Below are 23,958 nucleotides of genomic sequence, written 5' to 3'. Positions count from 1 at the left end.
CCAAGTCTACTTCCGGTCGTCGCTGGATTATTGTGTGTGTGGACTATTTGACCCGGCACACTGAGACAGCGGCGCTCGCTTCGGCTACAGCAGCAGACGTTTCATCGTTCCTGCTGTACTCCGTCATTCTCCGCCATGGTGCTCCACGTGTTGTGATTAGTGATCATGGACGGCAGTTTACTGCGGACGTTGTTGAAGAACTACTACGTTTTTGACCCCTTACCATCCGCAAACAAACGGACTCACTGAGCGGACGAATCGTACACTGACCAACATGCTTGCCATGTATGTCTCCACCGATCACAAAAACTGGGATTCAATCTTACCATTTGTTACATATGCTTACAACACTGCCAAGCACGAAGTCACTGGCTATGCGCCTTTCTTTCTTCTCTATGCTCGCAACCCCCAAAGCTTTATCGACACCATCCTTCCATGGTCCCCACATGATAACTACTCATTAAGCCAGACTATGTCGTGCCGAAGAAGCGCGTTGACTGGCCCGCCTCAGGACTCTCTCCTTTCAAGATCGTGCCAAGACTCGTTATGACGCTCGACATGTGGTCGTCACATATGCTCCTGGGGACTTTGTTTTGCTTTGGACACCTGTGCGGAAAAAGGGGTTGTGCACGAAGTTTCTGTCTCGATACACTGGCCCATACGTTATACTGAAACAACTGAGTGACGTGACTTTCGTCATCGCAGGAGTGACTTCGCACAACCGGCGGTCACGTAACACGCAAGTCGTGCACATCGCCCAACTCAAACTGCGGGCTATGTAACTCGCTAAGAGAACTTCGTCTGCCCCCAGAGAAATTGTCACACTGCTGTGTAACTCGCTCGGCGAGCTTCGTCTGCCCCCGGAGAAATTGTCACGCTGCACGGCGCAGCCGAAGGAGAGGAAGTAGAAGAGTGCGCGAGGAGCTGGCTGCTGCCTGTTGGGCTTGGATGACCATCCTGTCCCTTGCGCTATGCTAACCATCCATCATTCTTGTAAATAAATCCATCCCATCCGTTACAATATTTTTTATAGCCCATTAAACGACATTACACACTACTCAAGGTTAAATCCTTCTGGTTACACTGTGCAACGCTGGGCTGGCAGCGGTGTGCGTGCTTCTCTTGTGGCTGAGCGCCTTCTTCGGCACCGTTCACGTGATGCACCAAGAGACTCAAGACCAGGAGATGCCAATAGAAACACTAAATGTGGAGTGGGCTTAATAGCAGAGTTGCAGGCATTTGTTGATTGACAATGCGGTCGGCACACGTTTCTCCCTCGCCTCTGTGCCTCTCCCCTTGGGCGGCTTCTCTTCGCTGTGTTCTGCTCTAAATGGCATATGGACCCCAGTACATCAGTACTGACGTCACATTTGTGCTTTTTTCTTGTTTCAAAATGCCGTCCACTTCCGGTTACCCTGACTCAACGCTTTTTGGCTACCTGCTGTTGCTGGAGCACTGGCCCGTGCCACGTGCTCCTGGGAAGCTGTGCTGCGATGGACCCTGTGTTATGAATAATATCCGACCACTGCACGTTTTATTTACAATACGTTGTTAGAGGCCCAAGAACCCACCGCACAAAGAGAAAGAGCAAGAGAATGAAGGAGGCCCCGCTGCCTGCTGCTGCTCCTCCAGATCAGCAGCATGATACCGTATCGCCATGTTTCGGAGAGACGTGCAATAGCCATTTCCAGGGTAAACATCACTAGCACCTCAAAGAAAAACGAAAGCTGCAGAATCACGTCAGTGTAGAGAAGGACTTGCATTTTGTGTTTCTTCTGCTGTACTTTGACTTTTGTAAGCATGTACTTGAAGCGCGAGCAATTTGGCACTGCAAATCATAAACCAAAAACGTGCAACATGTGTGTACATGACAAGCGAGCAACACAACGAGGAAGAGCAGGCGTGCGGCTGCATCAACTGCATGGACGAACCAGAAGTCGTAGGTTCTTATAGGTTAACCAATCGACAGCATTTACCCTGGTAACATCACCTGGAGCACCCTGTTGGCATCAAGATGCACGAAAGAGGCACTGGAAAGGCCAGGAGAGGTGCATGTGATTGTTTTTTGAAATTTTGGAGTCCCCACAGCGCTTGTTTACTTAAAAATGGGTAAAAAAAAATGTCAGAGGTCGTTCAGGGGCTGTACTCCTGAGCAGATGTGAAAATCTGTGATGTCACAGGGGAGCTAGTGTATACCGTATACTACTCATGTAATGAACTCACTTTTCTTCCGGAAATACCTAAGCAAAGTAGGGAGGGGGGGGGGGGGGGGTTAATATGCAGGGTGAATTTTATGGGAACTTTTTCAAGACATCAAAAATTGAAAAGTAACATGGGTAATGATTTGAAAAATGCATTAGATAACTTATATTTGCAGTAAAAATACACCTATGTGCAAACCGTAAGCTTTTATTGCACTTCATTTCGCATCGGAACCACCAGACCTGTCGTCCAGGTCGCTGGCCGCTTCATCCACATCATAGTTCCATAACAGCTTGCCCTCACAGCCACTTCTGGCTGTCTGCCGTTATTGCAAGCATCACACTGAAGCGCTGCTTTTCGATACCTGTTGTTTTGACAAGCACGCTGTGTGCATCTTTTTCCTTGACCATCCTATTCATCGGCTTGTCAAAGTTTATTGGTGTCTGATCAATGTTTCCACTTTGTGAGCAGATAAACTCCTCTGTCCCGCAGCAGGCGTATAACTCGCTTGGGGCCCATCGCACACAGCCAAACCAAACACAGGCAGAAAACGAGCAACAGATACGTGAATGCGACACTACGCCCGACTATGCCCACAATGCCGACCAAGTGCCGGCCGCCCCTTCTTCACTTGGACTCTCCCGCGCATCGCACCTGGCCACACAAAGCGCACACGCGCTCTCCTATTACATCAGAGTAAAGTCCGTAAACTGCGTAAAGTAACTGCTGCAGAGAGCCAGTTGCGCTTTTTTCTCTCTTGAGTCTGCAAGGTGCCTTAGTGCCAGTACTGGCAGCAAGCATGTATTAAGCGTTAAGTGCGCTTGCTTTAAACACAAGTGAGAGAGTAAAAAATTGGAAGACGCTTAAGCTTCGCCTTTAACAGTGGAATGCGATAGCATTCAAAGATCCTTGGCTGCTTATTAGGCTTCCCGGCAACTGCAGCTTTCTTTTTCTCCAACTTTTCTCCAGGGAGCCTACATGCAACGCTGTTGTAGGCTACCGAGGAGCGAGCACTACCTGGATGGTATTTTTGCAAGGAGGCAACCGCAGCGTGTCGCTGTTTGCATGGTAGAAATGCTGGAAAATTGTTGCGTGAGCGTTGCTTGCTTGAGCCGTGCACCATAAGAATTGGAGGATGCTTAAGCTTCGCCTTTAAGAGTGGAACGCAATAGCATTCAAAGATCTTTGGCTGCTTATCAGGCTTTTTTATCGTATATTCAAATTACAATCCGACGCTATCATTTCTGTAGGTTGTAGTTAGTAAGTCATACTTTACGATTTTTCTGACGGATTTTACTTTGAGAAATTCAATTTTTGTTCACTAATCCCTTGCGCCGCCACGTGCAGGGCCTGTGTGGTTGGGGTGGTTCGGGATGAATTTCTCCGCCACGGGTGCCACGAACACTGATTGTTACGCTCAAGCCAACGCCAACGCCCGATTTTCTGCGACACGGGGCCCTTAACGCTATCGCATTAAATGATTCTAGTCTCTCCAAAAAACTACAGCACGGCCGTTTGATCGTGGGACTGTGCATGAGCAAAGTTGGCGGTGCGATTATTACGTGGGGAAAAACAAAAATCCAAATTTTCAAGAGCAAAGTTGGGGCTGCATTTATTGTGCGAGTGTGTTCATTACACGAGTACAGCAACATCTCGGGCATACGAATCTCGCGAGGTCGCGTGAAATATTCGTATCACCCAAAATTCATATCATCAAAATGTACATAAAATCAAGAAAAAATGAATTTATTTTTACGAGAAAAAATTCCTAATAGCGGAACCCCATTGATACGCTCCTCGCTGCTGCATTTTATCGGCTGCTACGTTGCGTTTTCACGGTCCCGACCAAAATCCCATTGACTTTCATGTGTTAACTTACCCCGTGATATGTCGCCAATCTGTATGTTCCTGCATCTTACGCTGCGTTTGAATGTGGCGGTCACGTAAATTTAGCGGTGCAGTCAGCTCGTACGTTGCAACAAGTGACCGATGCGTTGCAACAAGCGACCCTTCATTGCAGATACGGCGCAGTCGCGCGGGCGCCGCATCTCGAAAGTGACGTGCGACATAGAAAAGTGCGCGCCCGCACAGGCCTCATCGTCAAAACGATCTGAGATGTTGACAAAGTGCACCTAGTGCCGGTAGCTTCGTCTGCGCTGTGCTTTTGACATTCGCGTTGAAGCGAGAGACAGCGCGAAGGTCAATTCGCTCGCTGCTGTGCCCGTTGCGCTTCTTCACGCCAGCGTTTCGACAATGAGTGTCTGCGGTCATTGAGCGAGATGTGTTCATGTTTACCTGTGCACGCGTGACACCGTGCTTGTTGATTTAGTTATTAAGCGAATGTTTACAAGTTTATATGGCTGATAAAACTACTATCCTTACTTCGTATGGCGGACCACTAATTTGCTACCACAATCATTGCTTCACCTTTCGCGCAAAACTGCAATTTTTTTATTTCCAGTCCCTTGAAAGCATATAAACGGAGTTCTACTATCCGTATGCGTTGTCTTCTTGCTCAAATCGTCAACGATTGACTTCTGGAAGGTGTAAAAGGGCGCGCGCGCGATCTTACGGATGTTTTCGTACGCCACTAAACGTCTCAGCACGTCGAGTGCAGGGAGCATTTTGGCCGTCGTGGCTGCTGCCGCGATCGTCGTTGCTGCAGCGGTCGTCGTCTTCTTTCTTGCTGGTCAAAGCATCAGCTAGGTTGTGATGTGGTCGGGTACGCTAGACGCTGGAAATAATGAGCAATTGCGCAGCTGCATGACGTAACCAGTTGCTTGGCCACTATGGATCCCGCCCAGATCCCGCTGTGCCGGGTTGTCTGTGCCGGTCACTCCAGTGGCTCGGCCACTGCCGCCGCTGTTGTTCACGGTTTATATGATCCGCAGCGGTTTGGCAATGCGTTCTTATCAGCCGATGTTTTTCGTATTAAAAGCATTGCATTTCAGCCGGGGAATGTTACAAATTCGTATCACACCGAAATTCGAACCAGCTGTGATCATATCACTGGGGTTTTACTGTACGTATATACGGTATTTTGTTCTTGCGTCTTTTCTGGCTTGTAGAGTGCTCCAAAAGTGCAATTCACCTTTCCAGATTAATATTTCTTATAAGGGGCCCTTTAACGCGGCTCAACTTTTTCTTAGTCATATCAAATTGGCCATTAAAAAGCCGAGCAGAGGAAGACAAATGAAATGAAACACTCCCCATTTTTAAAATCCCCATGTAGCCATTCATCTCAACAAATCCCATGCAGAATCCTCAGAAAGCTCGCTTACCTTTTCTCTCTCTTTTTCAAGCAGCTTTTGCATTGAACGTTGCAGACCCTCATCAAGCAGGTCAGCCAGTTTGACTGTGTCACCAGAGCGTGTCTTGAACTTCTTCCTGCACACAACCATGTTGTTAAATAACAGTGCACATTCAAATACAAAGCCTGTCCTCCTATGAAGCAAAAAATATATTTATGTTTAACTCTAAAGGTGAGTCTCACTTTAAAAAGTAGTATTGCTCATAGATCTACACTCCTGTTGGCAGTTCTGCTGTGGGCAGTTTTTCTGAAGAATGCAAAAATTAAAGGAGAAATGGGCAGCCATTATAACTCTGTGTGTCACATGCTGATTTTATACCAAGATTACTATTTTATAAGTGGCTCCAACAGGGATCATTGCTCAAAATGATTTTCAATCCAGCGGTTACCACGAAAAGATGCAACGGCATAAACAGCACTTTGAGCACTGAGATCAGAAGGCTCATCAAAGCTATTCAGAATAAGAGACAGCTAAACACAACAGAATTTCACTGATGAGTTTTGAGAGGATCACAGAAAAAATGCATGGTCCGGCAAAATGTAACATCCGATAACGCATGCAGCGTTCCTGCCGCTGTGCCAAGCTATCTGCGCACTGTGCCAAGAATGGTGCCGAGCGTTAGTTTAACGAGTCTGGCGCCGACTCACACAAAATCTCGACAAAGTCCTTAGTAAGGAGTTTTATAATAGCGTACCTAACCCCAAGCAGCTTTGCATATGCCAGAACCTAGTCACCATTGTAGGCTCCTTGCATTCTATTGTGCTCTCTCTGCGTTGCTTTGTAAGCCCAGCAGTTTGCTCAGCACAGCCTAAACTGCGGGCGTCACACAGTCAAGGTCGCACTTCACGCCATCCCCTACATTGTGATGGGCAAACGTGAAATGCTCCCGCAGCTTCGACCATCACGAAGCTTCTAGTAGAATTAGAAAAACATTGAGCAATAGCCGGCAAACAATTTGTTTGTGCGGTTCGGTTGGTTAAAAAGTGTTGAACTTGCATTTTTGCATGAAATTATCTGAATAACAATATGTACGAGGGTCATAAGAAGCCAACAAACAATGACACCAAGGACAACATAGGGGAAATTACTTCTACTTACTAACTGAATTAAAGAAATGATAAATTAATGGAAATGAAAACGGATGAAAAACAACTGTCTGCAGGTGGGGAAGGAACCCACGTCTTTGCATTACGCATGCGATTCTCTCACCATTGAGCTACCGCGGAGCCGTTTTCCCATCCACTTTCTGGGGTATTTATGTTTTTACAACTAGAACTAACCCTGGGAGTGTTAGCCAGCACCACCACTCACAAACATGGGGCGGATGTGGAACATCCTTTCTGCCGCAGGCGTCACAAGCGCATTATCTTTTTAGGTGATGGCGACTGGTCAATAAACCCACATATGCTACCTGAAGGCATCAATGTGGCCGGATTTGAGCCCTCGTTATGTAATCAACGAGAAGAAAGGGAACCGAGGGGCCCGATTTTATTATCGTATCATAAGAAGTCAACAAACAATGACACCAAGTACAACGTGGGGGAAATTACTTGTACTTACTAATTGAATTAAAGAAATGATAAATTAATGGAAATGAAAACGGACGAAAAAACAACTGTCCGCAGGTGAGGAACGAACCCACATCTTTGCATTACGTGTGCGATGCTCTCACCATTGAGCTACCGCGGAGCCGTTTTCCCATCCACTTTCTGGGGTATTTATGTTTTTACAACTAGAACTAACCCTGGGAGTGCTAGCCACCGCCACGACTCACAAACCTAGGGGCGGATGTGGAATATCCTTTCTGCCGCAGGCGTCACGAGCGCGTGATCTTTTTGGGTGATGGCAACTGGTCAATAAACCCACATATGCTACCTGAAGGCATCAATGTTGCCGGATTTGAGCCCTCGTTATGTAATCAACGAGAAGAAAGGGAACCGAGGGGCCCGATTTTTATTATCGTATCATAAGAAGCCAACAAACAATGATACCAAGGACAACATAGGGGAAATTACTTCAACTTACTAACTGAATTAAAGAAATGATAAATTAATGGAAATGAAAACGGATGAAAAACAACTGTCTGCAGGTGGGGAAGGAACCCACGTCTTCGCATTACGCGTGCGATTCTCTCACCATTGAGTTACCGCGGAGCCGTTTTCCCATCCACTTTCTGGAATATTTATGTTTTTACAACTACAACTAACCCTGGGAGTGTTAGCCAGCACCACGACTCACAAACCTAGGGGCGGATGTGGAATATCCTTTCTGCCGCAGGCGTCACGAGCGCGTGATCTTTTTGGGTGATGGCAACTGGTTAGTAAACTCACATATGCTACCTGAAGGCATCAATGTTGCCGGATTCGGGACCTCGTTATGTAATCAACGAGAAGAAAGGGAACCGAGGGGCCCGATTTTTATTATCGTATCATAAGAAGTCAACAAACAATGACACCAAGTACAACGTAGGGGAAATTACTTGTACTTACTAATTGAATTAAAGAAATGATAAATTAATGGAAATGAAAATGGACGAAAAAACAACTGTCCGCAGGTGAGGAACGAACCCACATCTTTGCATTACGTGTGCGATGCTCTCACCATTGAGCTACTGCGGAGCCGTTTTCCCATCCACTTTCTGGAATATTTATGTTTTTAGAACTAGAACTAACCCTGGGAGTGTTAGCCAGCGCCACGACTCACAAACCTAGGGGCGGATGTGGAATATCCTTTCTGCCGCAGGCGTCACGAGCGCGTGATCTTTTTGGGTGATGGCAACTGGTTAGTAAACTCACATATGCTACCTGAAGGCATCAATGTTGCCGGATTCGAGACCTCGTTATGTAATCAACGAGAAGAAAGGGAACCGAGGGGCCCGATTTTTATTATCGTATCATAAGAAGTCAACAAACAATGACACCAAGTACAACGTAGGGGAAATTACTTGTACTTACTAATTCAATTAAAGAAATGATAAATTAATGGAAATGAAAACTGGATGAAAAAACAACTGTCCGCAGGTGAGGAACGAACCCACATCTTTGCATTACGTGTGCGATGCTCTCACCATTGAGCTACCGCGGAGCCGTTTTCCCATCCACTTTCTGGAATATTTGTGTTTTTACAACTAGAACTAACCCTGGGAGTGTTAGCCAGCGCCACGACTCACAAACCTAGGGGCGGATGTGGAATATCCTTTCTGCCGCAGGCGTCACGAGCGCGTGATCTTTTTGGGTGATGGCAACTGGTTAGTAAACCCACATATGCTACCTGAAGGCATCAATGTTGCCGGATTTGCGCCCTCGTTATGTAATCAACGAGAAGAAAGGGAACCGAGGGGCCCGATTTTTATTATCATATCATAAGAAGCCAACAAACAATGACACCAAGGACAACATAGGGGAAATTACTTGTACTTACTAATTGAATTAAAGAAATGATAAACTAATGGAAATAAAAACGGATGAAAAAACAACTGTCCGCAGGTGAGGAACGAACCCACATCTTTGCATTACGTGTGCGATGCTCTCACCATTGAGCTACCGCGGAGCCGTTTTCCCATCCACTTTCTGGAATATTCATGTTTTTACAACTAGAACTAACCCTGGGAGTGTTAGCCAGCGCCACGACTCACAAACCTAGGGGCGGATGTGGAATATCCTTTCTGCCGCAGGCGTCACGAGTGCGTGATCTTTTTGGGTGATGGCAACTGGTTAGTAAACTCACATATGCTACCTGAAGGCATCAATGTTGCCGGATTCGGGACCTCGTTATGTAATCAACGAGAAGAAAGGGAACCGAGGGGCCCGATTTTTTTCGTTCCATCGATCTTTGTGCGGTCCTTAACTTGTTCTCGAGCTTCTTTGTTAACCTCCAAGTTTCTGCCCCATATGTTAGCACCGGTAGAATGCAATGATTGTACACTTTTCTTTTCAACGACAGTGGTAAGCTCCCAGTCAGGATTTGGTAATGCCTGCCGTATGCACTCCAACCCAATTTTATTCTTCTGGAAATTTCTTTCTCGTGATCAGGGTCCCCTGTGAGTAATTGACCTAGATAAACGTACTCCTTTGCAGACTCTAGAGGCTGACTGGCGATCCTGAATTCTTCTTCCCTTGCCAGGCTATTGAACATTATATGTCATCTGCAAACCGAAGGTTGCTGAGATATTCGCCATTGATCCTCACTCCTAAGCCTTCCCAGTATAAGAGCTTGAATACTTCTTCTAAGCATGCAGTGAATAGCATTGGAGAGATTGTGTCTCCTTGCCTGACCCCTTTCTTGATAGGTAACTTTCTACTTTTCTTGTGGAGAACCAAGGTAGCTGTGGAATCCTTGTAGATGTTTGCTAAGTATTCACGTATGCCTCCTGTAGTCCTTGATTACGCAATGCCTTTATGACTGCTGGTATCTCTACTGAATCAAATGCCTTTTCATATTCTATGAAAGCCATATAGAGAGGTTGATTGTACTCCGCAGATTTCTTGATTACGCGATTGATGACATGGATATGATCCATCGTAGAATATCCCTTCCTGAAGCCAGCCTGTTCTCTTGGTTGGCTGAAGTCAAGTGTTGCCCTCATTCTATTGGAAATTATCTAGGTGAATATTTTATATAATACTGAAAGCAAGCTAATGGGTCTGTAATTCTTCAATTCTTTTACGTCTCCCTCCTTATGGATTAGTATAATGTTGGCGTTCTTCCAGCTCTCTGGTACACTTGAAGTTGTGAGGCATTGCGTATAAAGGGCCGCAAGCTTTCCAAGCATGATATCTTCTCCATCTTTGATTAAATCTACTGTTATTCCATCTTCTCCAGCTGCTTTTCCCCTGGTCATGTCTTTCAAGGCCCTTCTAACTTCATCGCTAGTTATAGAAGGAGCTTCTGTATCCGGTTCATCACTATTTCGAATGAAAGTAGCTTGGCTGTTTTGGGAACTGTACAGGTTAGTTTAGAATTCTTCCGCTGCTTTTACTATGCCATCTAAATTGCTGATGATATTACAGTGTAGACCGCTTATAACGTAAGCCGCCGGAGTCGCGAATATCTGCACTATAAGTGGTACCGCACTATAACCAAAACGATTATCAAGCCCTGCACGTATGCAAACATGTAGACCAAGCATGTAGACACGCTTTGTACTATCGCAATGTAGCCGGTGCTCTTTAAGTTCGACAGTTTTGCACCGAGTCAAAACGAAACAACAGTTTGCCGCAGCCGCTGCGGAAAAAAACGTGACTGCTATCGACGCGATTATGAACGGCGACTTTGCTGGTGCTGAAGGCACGAGCCCGACGCACGCACCAAGTCTGGACGAATTAACTACCATTTGCTGCAACAACTGGCGGTCGAAAGCGCATACGCTATTATGCGATTATCGATGGCGACTACACAGTTTTTTAGGCACGCGGCAGATGCGCGTACCGAGTAAAAACGAAACTACCGTTCGCCGCAACCGCTGTGGAGAAAACCGCGACCGCTATCGACGCGATCGTGAATGACGACTACGCAGTTACGAAAGCCTGCGGCCAACGCGGTGTTATGCGCACCGGTAAATGCAAGAATACAGGCTTTAAAAACACAAATAGGCTCGAAGCGTTCCGGCGTTGCTGTCATTCACGTACGATTTCAGCTGATGGCTGTGGCGATGCGGACTCCGCTGCTTCGTTTCGGTTGGACGCTCTTTTGCGTCGGTTGGACTGCTCTTTTGCGTCGCACATTTGTGGCGCTCCTCGAGCTCCGAAAGTAGTTCGAATTAACTGATGTGCGGCCAAATAAGTCCGAATTAACGAGAGTTTGAGTGCATTGAACAATGCACATGCCGGCCGAGAGCACGCACCTTGTTGAGAAGCGTGCTCGATACCGCCCTTGTTGGCGAGATTTTCCCGCAGAAGCCGCATTATAACCGGTATTTCCTCTCACGCGGCTGCACTGTAAGCGGTATGCGTATACATGGAGTGCTATGGGAAAATTAACGGGAGTCTGAAAAGACCGTACTATATCCGGTCCTGCACTATAAACGGTTACGTTATCAGTGGTCTATTCTGTACTATGCTTATCTTTCAGTGCATACATCTTGCCTTGTCCTATGCCAAGCTTTCTTCTGATTTCATGCTGCGTCCATATTTTACGGCTTCCGCAATCTTTCCCACGTTATAATTTCGAATATCCCTTACTTTCTTCTTGTTGATCAGTTTTGACAGTTCAGCGAATTCTATCTGAACTCTTGAGTTGGACACTTTCATGTTTTGTCGTTTCTTTATTAGGTCCTTTGTTTCTTGGGAGAGCTTCCCACTTCAATTGCTGCTTCTGAGATCAGCCTAGTTACGGTTTCATTCGTTACCTCTATGTTATCTTCATCTTCCTGTTCTAAAGCTGCATATTTGTTTGCGAGCACCAGCCTGAATTGTTCTGCTTTCACCCTTACTGCGTCTAGGTTGGCCTGTTTCCTCTTGACTAATTTCACTCTTTCTCTCTTTAAATTGAGAGAAATCCTAGACCTCACTAACCTATGGTCACTGCACTTTACCTTACCTAACACTTCTACATTCTGCACTATGCTTGGATCGGCAGAGAGTATGAAATCTATTTCATTCCTTGTTTCTCCATTAGGGCTTTTCCAGGTCCACTTCCTGTTGCTGCGCTTCCTGAAGAATGTATTCATTATTCGGAGCCTATTCCTTTCCGCGAATTCTACCAACATCTCTCCTCTTGCATTCCTAGAATCGATGCCGTAGTTGCCAATTGCTTGCTCACCAACCTGCTTTTTGCCCACTTTTGCATTGAAGTCGCCCATGACTACAGTATACTGAGTTTGCACCTTTCTCATTGCTAATTCGACATCTTCATAAAACTGTTCTATTTCTTCATCATCGTGACTGGAAGTTGGGGCGTAGGCTTGTACTACCTGCATTTTGTACCTCCTATTCAGCTTTATTACGACGACTGCTACGCTCTCACTAATGCTGTAGAATTCATCAATGTTGCCCGCTATGTTGTTATGAACTAGAAATCCTACCCCGAATTCTCTCTTATCTGGAAGACCTCTGTAGCAGAGGACGTGGCCGTTAGTCAGCACTGTGTAAGCCTCACCAGTTCTTCTAACCTTACTAAGGCCAATAATATCCCAGGCAATGCCTGATAATTCTTCAAATAGTCCTTCTAAGCTAGCCTCACTCGAGAGGGTACGCGTGTTGAACGTTGCCAGGTTCAGTTTCCATTAGCGGCCTGTCCAAACCCAGAGATTCTTAGCACCCTCTGCCACGTCACAGGTCTGACCGCCGCCTTGGTCAGTTGCTCCGCAGCTACTGGGGACTGAGGGCCATGGGTTAATTGTCGGAGTCATGAGGGAGGTAGTGGCCGAATACTGCACCAGGGAGGCCAATTCCTGTTCTGGTGAGGGAGTGACTTTGATGAAGCTTAGTGAGCCTGCCTAGTTTGGTTGCACCTGAACTAGTATAGCCCCACTAGCTCTCGGCAATATTTTTTTTTGCCGGTGTCAGGCACCACTCCATGCCTGAAAATGCAGTGGACTGGAGCAGGATTCGAACTTACGACCTTCCGATTTGAAGTCGGCTGTTCTACCTCTGCTCCACGCTACCACGTCTTGTTGGTAGTGGTCCAAAAACGCTCGTCCACTTGACATTCTTTGCTGTTTGAGTAGGTCGGTAAGCTTTTGGGACCCACCTTGCATACACTTTGTGATATCCGAGCTTTTCAGTTAAAATCGTGTAAATTGTAGTGCGTCCAACAAGAGGAAATTTATCAGCCAGACCACTAACTGTCGGTCATCGATGTAATCGCAATTCCCGGTCCACTTGGTGAACAATTCCATTGGTCTGGATGCTGGGCCTGCCACTGCTCTTCATCGTGCACATTTGTGCAGCCATTTTGAAGTCTCAACACCATTTTCTGACCTTTCCTTCACTCATCCCTGAAAGTCCATAAACTAGGCACAACTCCCCATGAATTTGAGAAGTTGATGACCCTTTTGCATGCAAAAATCTAATTACAGCTTGCACTTCACAACAGGCGGGAGCAACGATTTTCGCGGGCATTGTCGTCTGCATTCGCTGACAAGCGGACGACTACTACGCCAAAACAATAACTTCATTACCTTCGTAAGAATTAACAGATGGCACTGCACAAATAAAACTTTATTCTCATGTGTAAATATTTAAATATAAGCAAACGGCCCCGACTTTTTGAATAACCCTGGTACTTTGAAACTACACTGATTCTAGGGATGAAACTGTGCCATTCTTTGGAAGAACCATTTTTCTTTTTTTAATTTGCCAGCATGGGGCACTTGTGTCAAGGTTTTATGCAAATCCCAATATTCTAACTACATTCACTTCGAAATTATTCTATACTTATCAATATTATTTTAAAACCCAGAGATTTGCATTCGCACAAGCCCAGTTATTCTGCACTTGTTAGTTGCGAGCAGCCACACATTCAATGCTGCTAGTGGAAGAGTTGTGGCTTGACATTGTTCGTGAAAACAGTGAGGATAGTGCTCAAAGTCTGCAAAAGTGTTCTGCAGGAAATGGACGCAGCTCTTTGCCAGCAAAACGATCTGAGACTACAACAAAGTGGCCATTGGGTGCTGCAGCCTTTTTGTCTCAAAGTTTTTTTCACCGATTTGTGATTTTGAAAAATCACACACATCTGCCTTTATTTCTTCATCTCTCAGCAATTTTGCACTCCGAAGTATGAATGTAATCTGCACACAGGTCCCCCCCCCCCCACACACAAGGAGAGAGAGAGAGAAAAAAACCAACTGCATGCAAGTTCATGGTTGACTTCTTGAAACTGAAGTTATAGCTATTATGAGAACATACTAGATCATGTTATATTATGCTTTAGACGTTTATAACAGACATAGGAAGAATTAAAGTTAATAAATTGTCTGATCATGTGTGTTAGCTTTATTCTGCCTTCAAGCAGACAATTTATTGCCACTGGGCTAAGCACACCCAAAAATAGTGAGAAGTGCAGTTGAAAACCTATGCCCTATACAGTGGGACCTATACGATTCCGCGTAATACGGTTTTGATAGGTTTTTTTCTTTTCCTGATAATAGTCCGATTTAGTTGGATAATATGTTGGATGATACGATTTTCGGATGTTGCGCTTTATTTTCCGGTTCCCCTGAAGATCCTGAAGATGCCCTGAAGACGGCAGCTTGTTGTTTTTGATCACTGTTTTTCTAATCCCCCATATATTGTTAAAGGTGTTCCCCAAGGATCTATTTTAGGACCCCTTTTGTTTTTAACGTACATTAATGACTGGCCTTATTGCCTTTCCAGCTCTAAGTGTATTTTATATGCAGACGACACCGCCATCTTTGCTCACAGCCCTGACCTTAATGTCTTAATTTCTAAGTTACAAGCAGATTTAAATTCCCTTGTGCAGTGGTGTGCAGCAAACTGGCTCTCAATTAACCCTTCTAAATCTTCTTTTATGCTTTTTCACTCACCAAACAGAAAAAATATGTCTCCGTGCCTTTTCATCAACAACCAGGCTCTAACTTCATCCGATCATGTTACTTTTCTCGGAGTCATTGTTGACACTCATCTTCGGTTTCATAAACATATTTCTTCAGTCTGCAATAGAATATCTTTTGGCATACGTGCCCTCCTTAAAACCAGATTCTTCTTCCGCCTCCATGTCCTCACAACACTACATTGCGCCTTTTTACAAAGTCATATAAGCTACTGTATCTCATCATGGGGTCACACATACTCCGTTCACCTCTCCCCATTGATTAAACTCCAGAATAAAGCACTTCGCATTATTAATTTCGCTTCACGGTATTCACCTTCCATTCCCATTTTTGTTCATCTTAATATTTTGCCTTTGTCTAGCCTTTATTTTTATAATATAGGCATTATATTATTCAAAATTTATAACCATGACCTTACTTTAGACATTTTTCCACAACATGTGCTCTCTAATCCCAATTCTACTCGCTTCGCTACTCATCGTAACTTGCTCTTGCCTAGTATCCGTACTAATTATGGTAGACCCACTTTGCTTTTTTCTTCAGTAACATTTTGGAATACTTTACTTACGCATATGAAATCTGTTACTTGTTTGCAAATATTTAAGAAAAACCTAAAACAATTTCTATTTTTAAACTATAAATAATCCCATCTACCAGTGAATGTTACTGATACTTACATGTATTTTGCCTTAGTAATATTTATGTTCTCTCTTTTCCTTGCTTTTTTACTTTGCAGTTTTGCTTGTTATACTTGCACAGGAGGTCCCGCCAACGGTGATCAAAACCTTGGGACCTCCTTCAGTATATACATAACTATGTAACCTCTTAAGTATGTATAATAAACTTGAATTGAAAAATTGAAAAACGAGATTCCACTGTACTAATGTGTGCTCACAAAAAACATATGTGCCCGCAGAGTATAGGCAAGCAAAGTAATGAAATTTTACAGCTCTGTTCTGTTGGCTTTCTACGCTGTTATTGTTGCTGTTGAGATAGTGCTACAAAACATAAAAAGCAAGATGAACAAAGGCAAATGAGATTAACAACAAAAAATTCACCGACAATTATGATACTCCCTAATGCGAAATTTGAGTGCAGCTCTTAATGTGTTTGCAATTCGCGATTTATTGAATGGCACGGGCATTCTGTCTTGTGCAGCATGTTGCAAAGAGAGCGAAGTGTGGCACGACTGCCTCACTAATCTGGAGATTGCAAGAGCCACGTTGCAGACGGAGTGAAGCGTAGCAAAACAAGCAACAAAACAAACAACAAAACAACACTCAAGCACAATAATAGCGGCGAGCAGAGTCGGCTATCGTCGCAGGTCAATCTGCAGGTCTGCAGGTCAAGCGCACCGGCTTTTATACATGACTCGTCGGATGTTCCAGAGTAATCGCTGATGCCCACGTGGATTCCAGAAAGCACCACACAATTCACGTCACACATACAATCAGATTACAAAAAGCTTTTGTGACAACAACCAACGGATAGAACTATCGATAACATTCGAGAAACTTCTGATACATGTAGGCGCATTGTGCGTCGAGGGATAACGTTTAACATTTATTAGCCGATGAAAAGCAGTGACTGAAGAAAGATAAAGAAGTGAACAGACAACGTGCGGTACTCAAGTGCCATTTCGTAGCGATTGCCGGCACTACGCTTTCCTCTTTCGCTGTTAGGCTCGTTTGCTTGGTTATACCGCCGACGCTCACCGCAGGCACGGGCCATTAAGAGCTGTGCTCTAAAACAAATTGTTTGGATTCCGAATACTCTTGTCAACACCGCTTTCCAGTGTAACGTCCAACATGGGACAAACAAGCTGATTTGTCTTCAGACAAACATGATTTGCTTTCAGAAAACAATCAACAAGCAAACCTGCCAACTCATTTCGTTTTATGTGTGACTGTCAGGTAAAGAGTTGCGGAGTGGTGGCTACGGCTCTACGGCTCATACGCCGTAATGTATGAGCCCAACTACATGAGGAAAAAGCAGGCAAGCAAGATTAAGATGTTGGTCTTCACTGTAGGAGATTTACTGCTGTTGCAAACATGCAAACAATAAGTTTCAAGTCGAAGGAATTGCTGAAGCCTGCTGCCTTTTTTTGTTTCTCATTTACTACATATTAATGGACACCATTTTTTCCACCACACCTTTAGGAACGCCTACTATTGCGTTATCTGAATACTCTACAGTTTGCGAGTAAACATGTCGCGCTTTCCAATTAACCGTGGACTCGCCCAGGGTGCAACCGTTTGTGACATGGCTGTTTCTTGCCTGCAGGTCTTTTTTGTAGGTCAAGCATGATCTTGCTAAATCAAGTCATTCTTGGCAACTTAACTTCTTAACTAAATGTTAAGGAGTTCACTAAAACTAAGGAGTTAACTCTCACTATAAGTTGCTGTCCTTAAATGCACTTCAACATTGTCACGATGAAAGGTTTCTGGGCCATCAGAAGTGTAGAATGTGTAGAATCGGGTTGTTTATGATTACTGCAACAGAGGCAGTCACGCATAGGTAGATACCGAAAGAGCTGTATTGAGTAAAAATTGAAAAACATAATAATTTGACCAAGAATTTAGTCTAATTAATGTATTTACCGATTTTTTATGATCGTTTAAAATAAACATTTAGCGCTCCTGGCTAACTCCATTCCAGCTCCATTCCAGAATCTCGGGCTCCCATTCCATTCCCAGTCCATCTGACAGATTGGTGCCATCATTCCATTCTCATTCCATTCCGGTTGTTAAAAAATGGGGAATGATTCTGGAATCATTCCAACTTCAGAGTTACCACTCCACAACTCTGGTAAGATAAAGTTTCAAAGAATAAAGATTTCAAACAGAAGTAAGAATGCCAAGTGTTAGCTTTCAGAGGCATACAGTTAAACCTCGATATAATGAAATTGACAAATTCCCGAAAAACTTCGTTATAAAGAGGATTTCGTTATATGCAGGTTCGGCACGAAAATTCGAAAAGGAAACGCTTACCATATGTACTATCGCTGAAAATTTACTCCCAATACACTAAAGATGCGATGAACAAAAAAAGTCCCAGTTTCACCCGAAAGGCGAAGCATCGATTGCGACAGCAAATTAGTAGCAGACAGCTATACAAAGTAAGGATAGTACAGTCAAACCTCGTTAGTACGTACCCACTTAATGCGTAATTGCGGTTTAAACGTAGTCGCGAAGATTCCCCCACCCAGCCCCCATTGAACACCATGTATTGGCTGACCGCTTAAGCCGTAGTCGCTCATTGACCACCAAATGGTTGGTGCGTACCATTTTTCTTGTTCTACACGCACAGGCACAAAATCGGCAAAATCTCATGTGCGCAGACGTTCGATTCTCGAGTTGCAACGCCCGGACTACAGTCGCCAGCGATAGTGAACTTACAGTATGGCCACCATGACATATTTCCTGCTCATACAGCTGTTGCCGATTGCCGCGCACAAAAGCATGGCCTTCGAGATAAGTTCCCGGTAACGCGGAGAAGCTGCCGGGAGGGGGTACGAATTCGCTGTCGCGTCGGAGTAGTAACCGCGCAGAAGTACATTTTATTGCGAAGCACATTTGTGCCGTCACCGTGGACGTCGCTTGGAGGTTCCGTGTAAAGTCCAAACACGCGTGCCGTACCTTGTGTGCGCGAGTGAAAGCTTGCGGGTGTCAGCCGACTCAATCTCGCGCGCGCGAGGGAGAGGGGCAGGGGGGGGGGGGGGGAGAGCGCGCTTCCGCACTAGGCACGGCGGGGGAGGCGAGAAAGGCATTTACTTAGGCGGCGGCCGCCGTATCTTGAAAGCAATCTGCGATGTGGAAAAAGTGTGCGCCCGCGCGGGCTTATCTTCAAAGCGAACTGCCGACAAGGTCAATATCTTGAGTTTCTTCGTTGAAGCACTCATCCTTGGAATGTCACACCAGGTACTGGATGCGTGGACGCGCGTCGTTTCGCACAAGCGCGAGGCGTCGGAAACGAAGAGCGAGCGACACGATGACGTCGTAGCGTCGTATAGTGTCACCTAGTGTCATGTTAGTGAAGTGAAGCGCAGAGACTTGCGCAGTAACCAAAGAGTGGCGCTGCCAGTGCGTTGAAAAAAAAAAAAATGTTTTTTTCCCCTTCGGCTTGGTGGGCTAGGCCAGCTGCAGCAAGCGGCAGGATCAGGTTTGAATGAAGGGAGGGGGAAACGTCACGCCCGCGGCGGCAAGATCGCCGGGTCGAGGGATGCAGGCCCTCCTCGCGCACACTCGCACGCACGCACACATGTGCTCGCTCTCGTCTCGCAGTTGCCGTGAATTCGAGCACGCCAAGCATGACGCCACCGCTTCGCATTCCGTCGCGGCGGAGAAGGTGCTTCCGGTTGCTGCTCGTGCAAAAAATGACAAAATTTGGGGCGAAACCTCTAGGTTGTTGGCGGGGAAAATTCGCTGTTTCGAGGGGGTCTCTCGCTGCCACTTCGTTATACGTAGAGGTCTCAAATACATGTGCTTCTATGGAGTAACGGCGGGGAATAGAAAAAATTTGTTATATGGAGGTTCGTTATAAGCAGGTTTAACTATGATCAGAAACAAAGACTGAAAGTACATCAGTGATAATTCCACCACATTGTATGGCTGCATGCTCCATCCTAGACTACTGTCTACAGTCAACGAGAAATTTTTTTGGACATGCCCGATAATTCGGATGCCCTTGGGGCACCGCCTCGTACCCCCCACAGAGCCAATGTATAAGAACGTCTGAAATTTCGGACGCCAAATCTTTCTGCCGTCCAATTTTCCATACTTTTTGCCTTGACCGCAGATCCAAAACGGCATTAATCAAAACCACCACCGCCGCCATTTTGATTATCTCGCAGCTTAGAACCAGCACTCTCACATGTTGATCCACTGTCAGCTGTAGCCCCCCCCGCCCCACAGAAACACTAAACCTTGCTGCTCTGGGGCGGTATTCTGTAAGAGTCTACCTAATGGACTGTCCATTTCTTCTTCTTCTTCTTTCTGGGGTTTTACGTGCCAAAACCAGTTCTGATTATGAGGCACGCCGTAGTGGAGGGCTCCGGATTAATTTTGACCACCTGGGGTTCTTTAACGTGCACTACAACGCAAGCACACGGGCGTTTTTGCATTTCGCCTCCATCGAAATGCGGCCGCCGGGGCCTGGATTCGATCCCGCGACCTCGTGCTCAGCAGCGCAACGCCTTAGCTGACTGAGCCACCCCGGCGGGTGGACTGTCCATTTCGGCTGTCGCTGATTGGCTGCTGCTTTATGTGCAGGAAGCTGCCAGCCAGTCTCCTTCCTGCATGTCAAGCAGCAGCCAATCAGCGACAGCCGAAATGGACAGTCCACTAGGTAGACTCTTACAGAATACCGCCCCTGATGTTTGCTACCAAGTGCTCTTGCACGCTAGTCTGCAGGCAGCTGTAGCCACCATGACAACACTAGGCTTTCCTGCTTCGACGCTCACTACCAAGTGCTCTCACACACTGATCCGTTGGCAGCCATATCACCACCGCAACGCTAGGCCTAGCTGCTTCAACGTTCGCTACCAAGCTTCCTGCTGTTTAGTACTCTGTCGTCAATTCTACGTTTGTCATGCTCGCTGATGGCTTTGAAGCACGGAAAGCACGGCAAGGGTTAAGTGTTGCATAATGCCAGTTCCCAAAAGTCAGCTTCGCCGCAAATCAGCTTTGCTAGGCGGCTATGCATACGCGATGTATTGTGGTGAAACATACCAAGATTGGAATGGGGCCACTGTACGAGACACAGTATGTAGGTACAGTGTTCTTAAATTATACACGCATGCACCCGCCGTCTCCTGTCAGGGTACGAGCACCGATGCAGCTAATAACTGTACAGGCAGGCCTTCAGAGCTATTTGGGACCTGCCTGTGGCGATTTGAGCTTTTGGGGCCAGTAAAAGGCATGCACTAATTTTTTCGGATGTTCTTGTCGCCCCTAGGAAGTCCGGGACGTTGACTGTAATTATCATTTTGTTGACTCATCAGTACTGCACTAAATTCTGCACTAAAACCTTGAATGTCACTCAGTCAGCGCCTACAGGCTCAGCACGCATGCAAATTCAGCATTTTCGGTACGGTCATTTTCTGTAAGCCAAGTACACAGCTCTACAGTAAAATCTCGTTATTATGAACCCCACATTAACAAACTTTCAGAAATCCCCCCCTGCTGACTTCTTATAGTTTCAATGTAAAAATATTTCAGTACTACGAACTTCAGAATACCGAACTTCTCAGAATAATGATTGTTATTCAGTTTCTGTGTCATGTAAACAACGCCTCAGTACTACGAACTCATATTCCAAAATCCGTGATTCTTAGATTTCCATGCATCCAGTCACGGCAGCCGAAACAGGAAGCTAGCGGACGCCACGGCGCATGGGTCTGGAAAACCTGAGACGGCGCCTGAGAGGGGGGGGAAGAAAACTACACTGGTATGCAGCATTGGCACGTCGGAAAGCGGGGCGGCCGCCTCTCGAAAGGCCAATCGCCCACGATAATCACTCCACGAGTTCCGAAAAGGACTCAAAAGCAGCGCGACAATCACCAAAATCGGTGACAGCGGCATGTCACAAGGAAAGCGGCTGTCGCCCGCACGCGCATACAGGTTCTTTTGCGCACGTCTTTTCCGTACCAGCAAACCCTCAGATGACACGTTGGATTGGATCCGTCCCTGGTTTAGGACGGCACCCTTGCGCTCTACAGCGGCCCAGTGTGCCCGAAGGCCCCGCATGGACGGGTATTCCAACAGCGCAGCTCAGTAGAGCAGCGGGAACAGAAGGCGCGCATCGGGTCAGGCATCTCCGCAAAACACTTTCACTCACAACTCGCACTTTTTCATTCTGAGGCAAGGTAACAGTGGGTCAGCTGAACAGTCAGGCGAGCCGTTCTTTCCGAGAAGGTCCTGAATTGGCGATTGTCACGCACAAGACCGTTCGAACACTTGCTGAGGCGACGACGCATCAGGTTTTGCGAGCGCATGTTCTGCCCACACAAGTGTCGCCTAGCAACCATAGAGTTCATATAACTATGCTAGCAACGGAGGCGTGTCTCTTCCTTCTTTCGCCCTTCCTTCCGCGCGCCTCTTTTGCGCTTTCTGCAGCCGTAGTGGCTACGCGCGGAGAAATGTAACCTCCGTACTCACGGGGTTGCCACACGGTCACACTTTGTACTTTCCGGGCGGTGTCATTTACGCACACTTGAGCTTTCAAATAGTTCAGGTGTCCGCCTCGAGCGAGACAGTTGCGGCGCCCACGGCAAGGATTGTGGAAATAAACAAACAAGAAACATTGCGCTTTGCAGGCAACATGGAGCTTCCTTTTTGTCGGTAGTTTTCTCGGCATCAGCGTCTGTTTTGAGCATGGTCACTCTTATTACATGGTGCTTTGGTGGTGTGTGGCACCGGAATCTATGGCAAATAGCAACGGCGCGGGCCGAGAGCCAACAGCGCGTCTTCATGGATAGCTCATATGGTGACAACTTATGAACTGATAGGTTAATGGGCAGAATGTTTAATTTCGGGGCTTTCACTATAACGACTTTTCAGAATAACGAACTATTTACCACGGTCCCCTGAAGTTCGTTATATCGAGATTTCACTGTAGTAGTCAACTCACTTGTCCTCGCCCAGTACAACACCAAAGCAGCAATGGTCCAGCCGCACCTTAGAAGTGTCTACATAGCCGGCCCTTTGTCCACAGGCAAACACGGTGTTGAAGTGCTGTGCCTGAAAACATACAATGGTGAGCTTTTGAGTGAGATGTACATGCACCATCAACAGAAAATGAAAGATTGATGAGACTGGGATGTGCCTTTGCCCTCATGTATACCAGGTGTTTCAGTGAACACTTTCAAAAATTTTTAAAGGTTGCCTGTGGCAGATAGCACAATTCTAGTTCATGAGCAGGTCTACTCAAAGAGGCAGACATTACTTGCACATAAAATTGAAATACTTAATCGACTAATTAACAAAAATTCACAAATTAAGTTTTTAACTACCTATTTACCTTATGACCCATACTGCAATTTATAAATTCTAGCCATGGAGTTCACAAAGCGATCGGATCTACTTAGAACAAATTCTCAGGATGACATCAGTTTCGAGATATTAATTCCCGAACTTTGCGGAGAAATGCATTGGCGTTCCAGCTACTTTCTTAACAAAACATAATTTTATGCATTGAAGCACAATAGCAGCATCGCTGTCCGTCAAAGGACTCACTTGGCCAGCATCTACAACATAGATGATCCAGTCAGCTTTCTCCTGCTGCACTCGATGCCTGAGCGCAGCCATGTCAGATGTGTCATATGTGTAGCCGCCATCACTTTTTACGATTGTCAATGGAACTGGCATGTTTTCTGCAAACATCACCTTGCGACCATCGTCTTCTTCCAGAAACCCTGCCCAAGGAACACAGTACAGTAAGGAAACACACACCTACATGTGTATGTTTACACTTAGCTTCAACTCATAACCTGTACAACGGTTACCATCCAGAAGTTGCCACTATGCAATCCATACATTTTCTTGTGTCGTTGCTACTGTGTGCTTGTTAGACTACGTAATTTTTTAATAAAATGCGAGACACTACACAAAATGGCACACGTGGTTGACGTTCTTTAGCAGTGTAAGACCACTTGTTAGGCAGATTTTCATGGCTTTTATAGCATCTTGCATACAATCTGCACTATATTTAAACTTATACATAATATATGCCAAGAAGACAAAGCGCACTGCAACACCAAAAATGATAGCACTTGCAAGGCTAACACTAGTGTTCAGATCCCTGAGCCACTTTTTATCGAAGTGGAGAAAGGCAATTGAAGTTGAAAAAGGCTATTTCAGAAATACTTTGCTGCAAGAAGTACTTTAATGCATTCAGTAGAAGCGGAGTTATTGGCAATCAAAAATGGCCTTCGCG

General features: G+C 45.7%; 1 protein-coding gene across 3 annotated transcripts in view; it reads right to left on the bottom strand.

Moving 5' to 3' along the window:
* Positions 1-23,958, bottom strand: part of LOC119449388 (arginine--tRNA ligase, cytoplasmic) — an 85,101-nt gene that overhangs the window by 31,981 nt on the left and 29,162 nt on the right. For all 3 annotated transcript variants that reach the window (XM_049666744.1, XM_049666743.1, XM_037712559.2), the window contains exons 8-10: positions 23,259-23,437; positions 22,654-22,763; positions 5,484-5,589 (exon numbers count right to left, since the gene is read on the bottom strand). In XM_049666744.1, the coding sequence (XP_049522701.1) occupies positions 5,484-5,589; positions 22,654-22,763; positions 23,259-23,437 (395 nt within the window). The remainder of the gene's footprint in view (positions 1-5,483; positions 5,590-22,653; positions 22,764-23,258; positions 23,438-23,958) is intronic.

Source organism: Dermacentor silvarum, chromosome 4 (assembly GCF_013339745.2).
Source record: "Dermacentor silvarum isolate Dsil-2018 chromosome 4, BIME_Dsil_1.4, whole genome shotgun sequence".
Taxonomy (NCBI): domain Eukaryota; kingdom Metazoa; phylum Arthropoda; class Arachnida; order Ixodida; family Ixodidae; genus Dermacentor; species Dermacentor silvarum.
The sequence above is the reverse complement of the archived record's forward strand: the minus strand, read 5'-3'. Positions and strand labels throughout refer to the sequence as shown.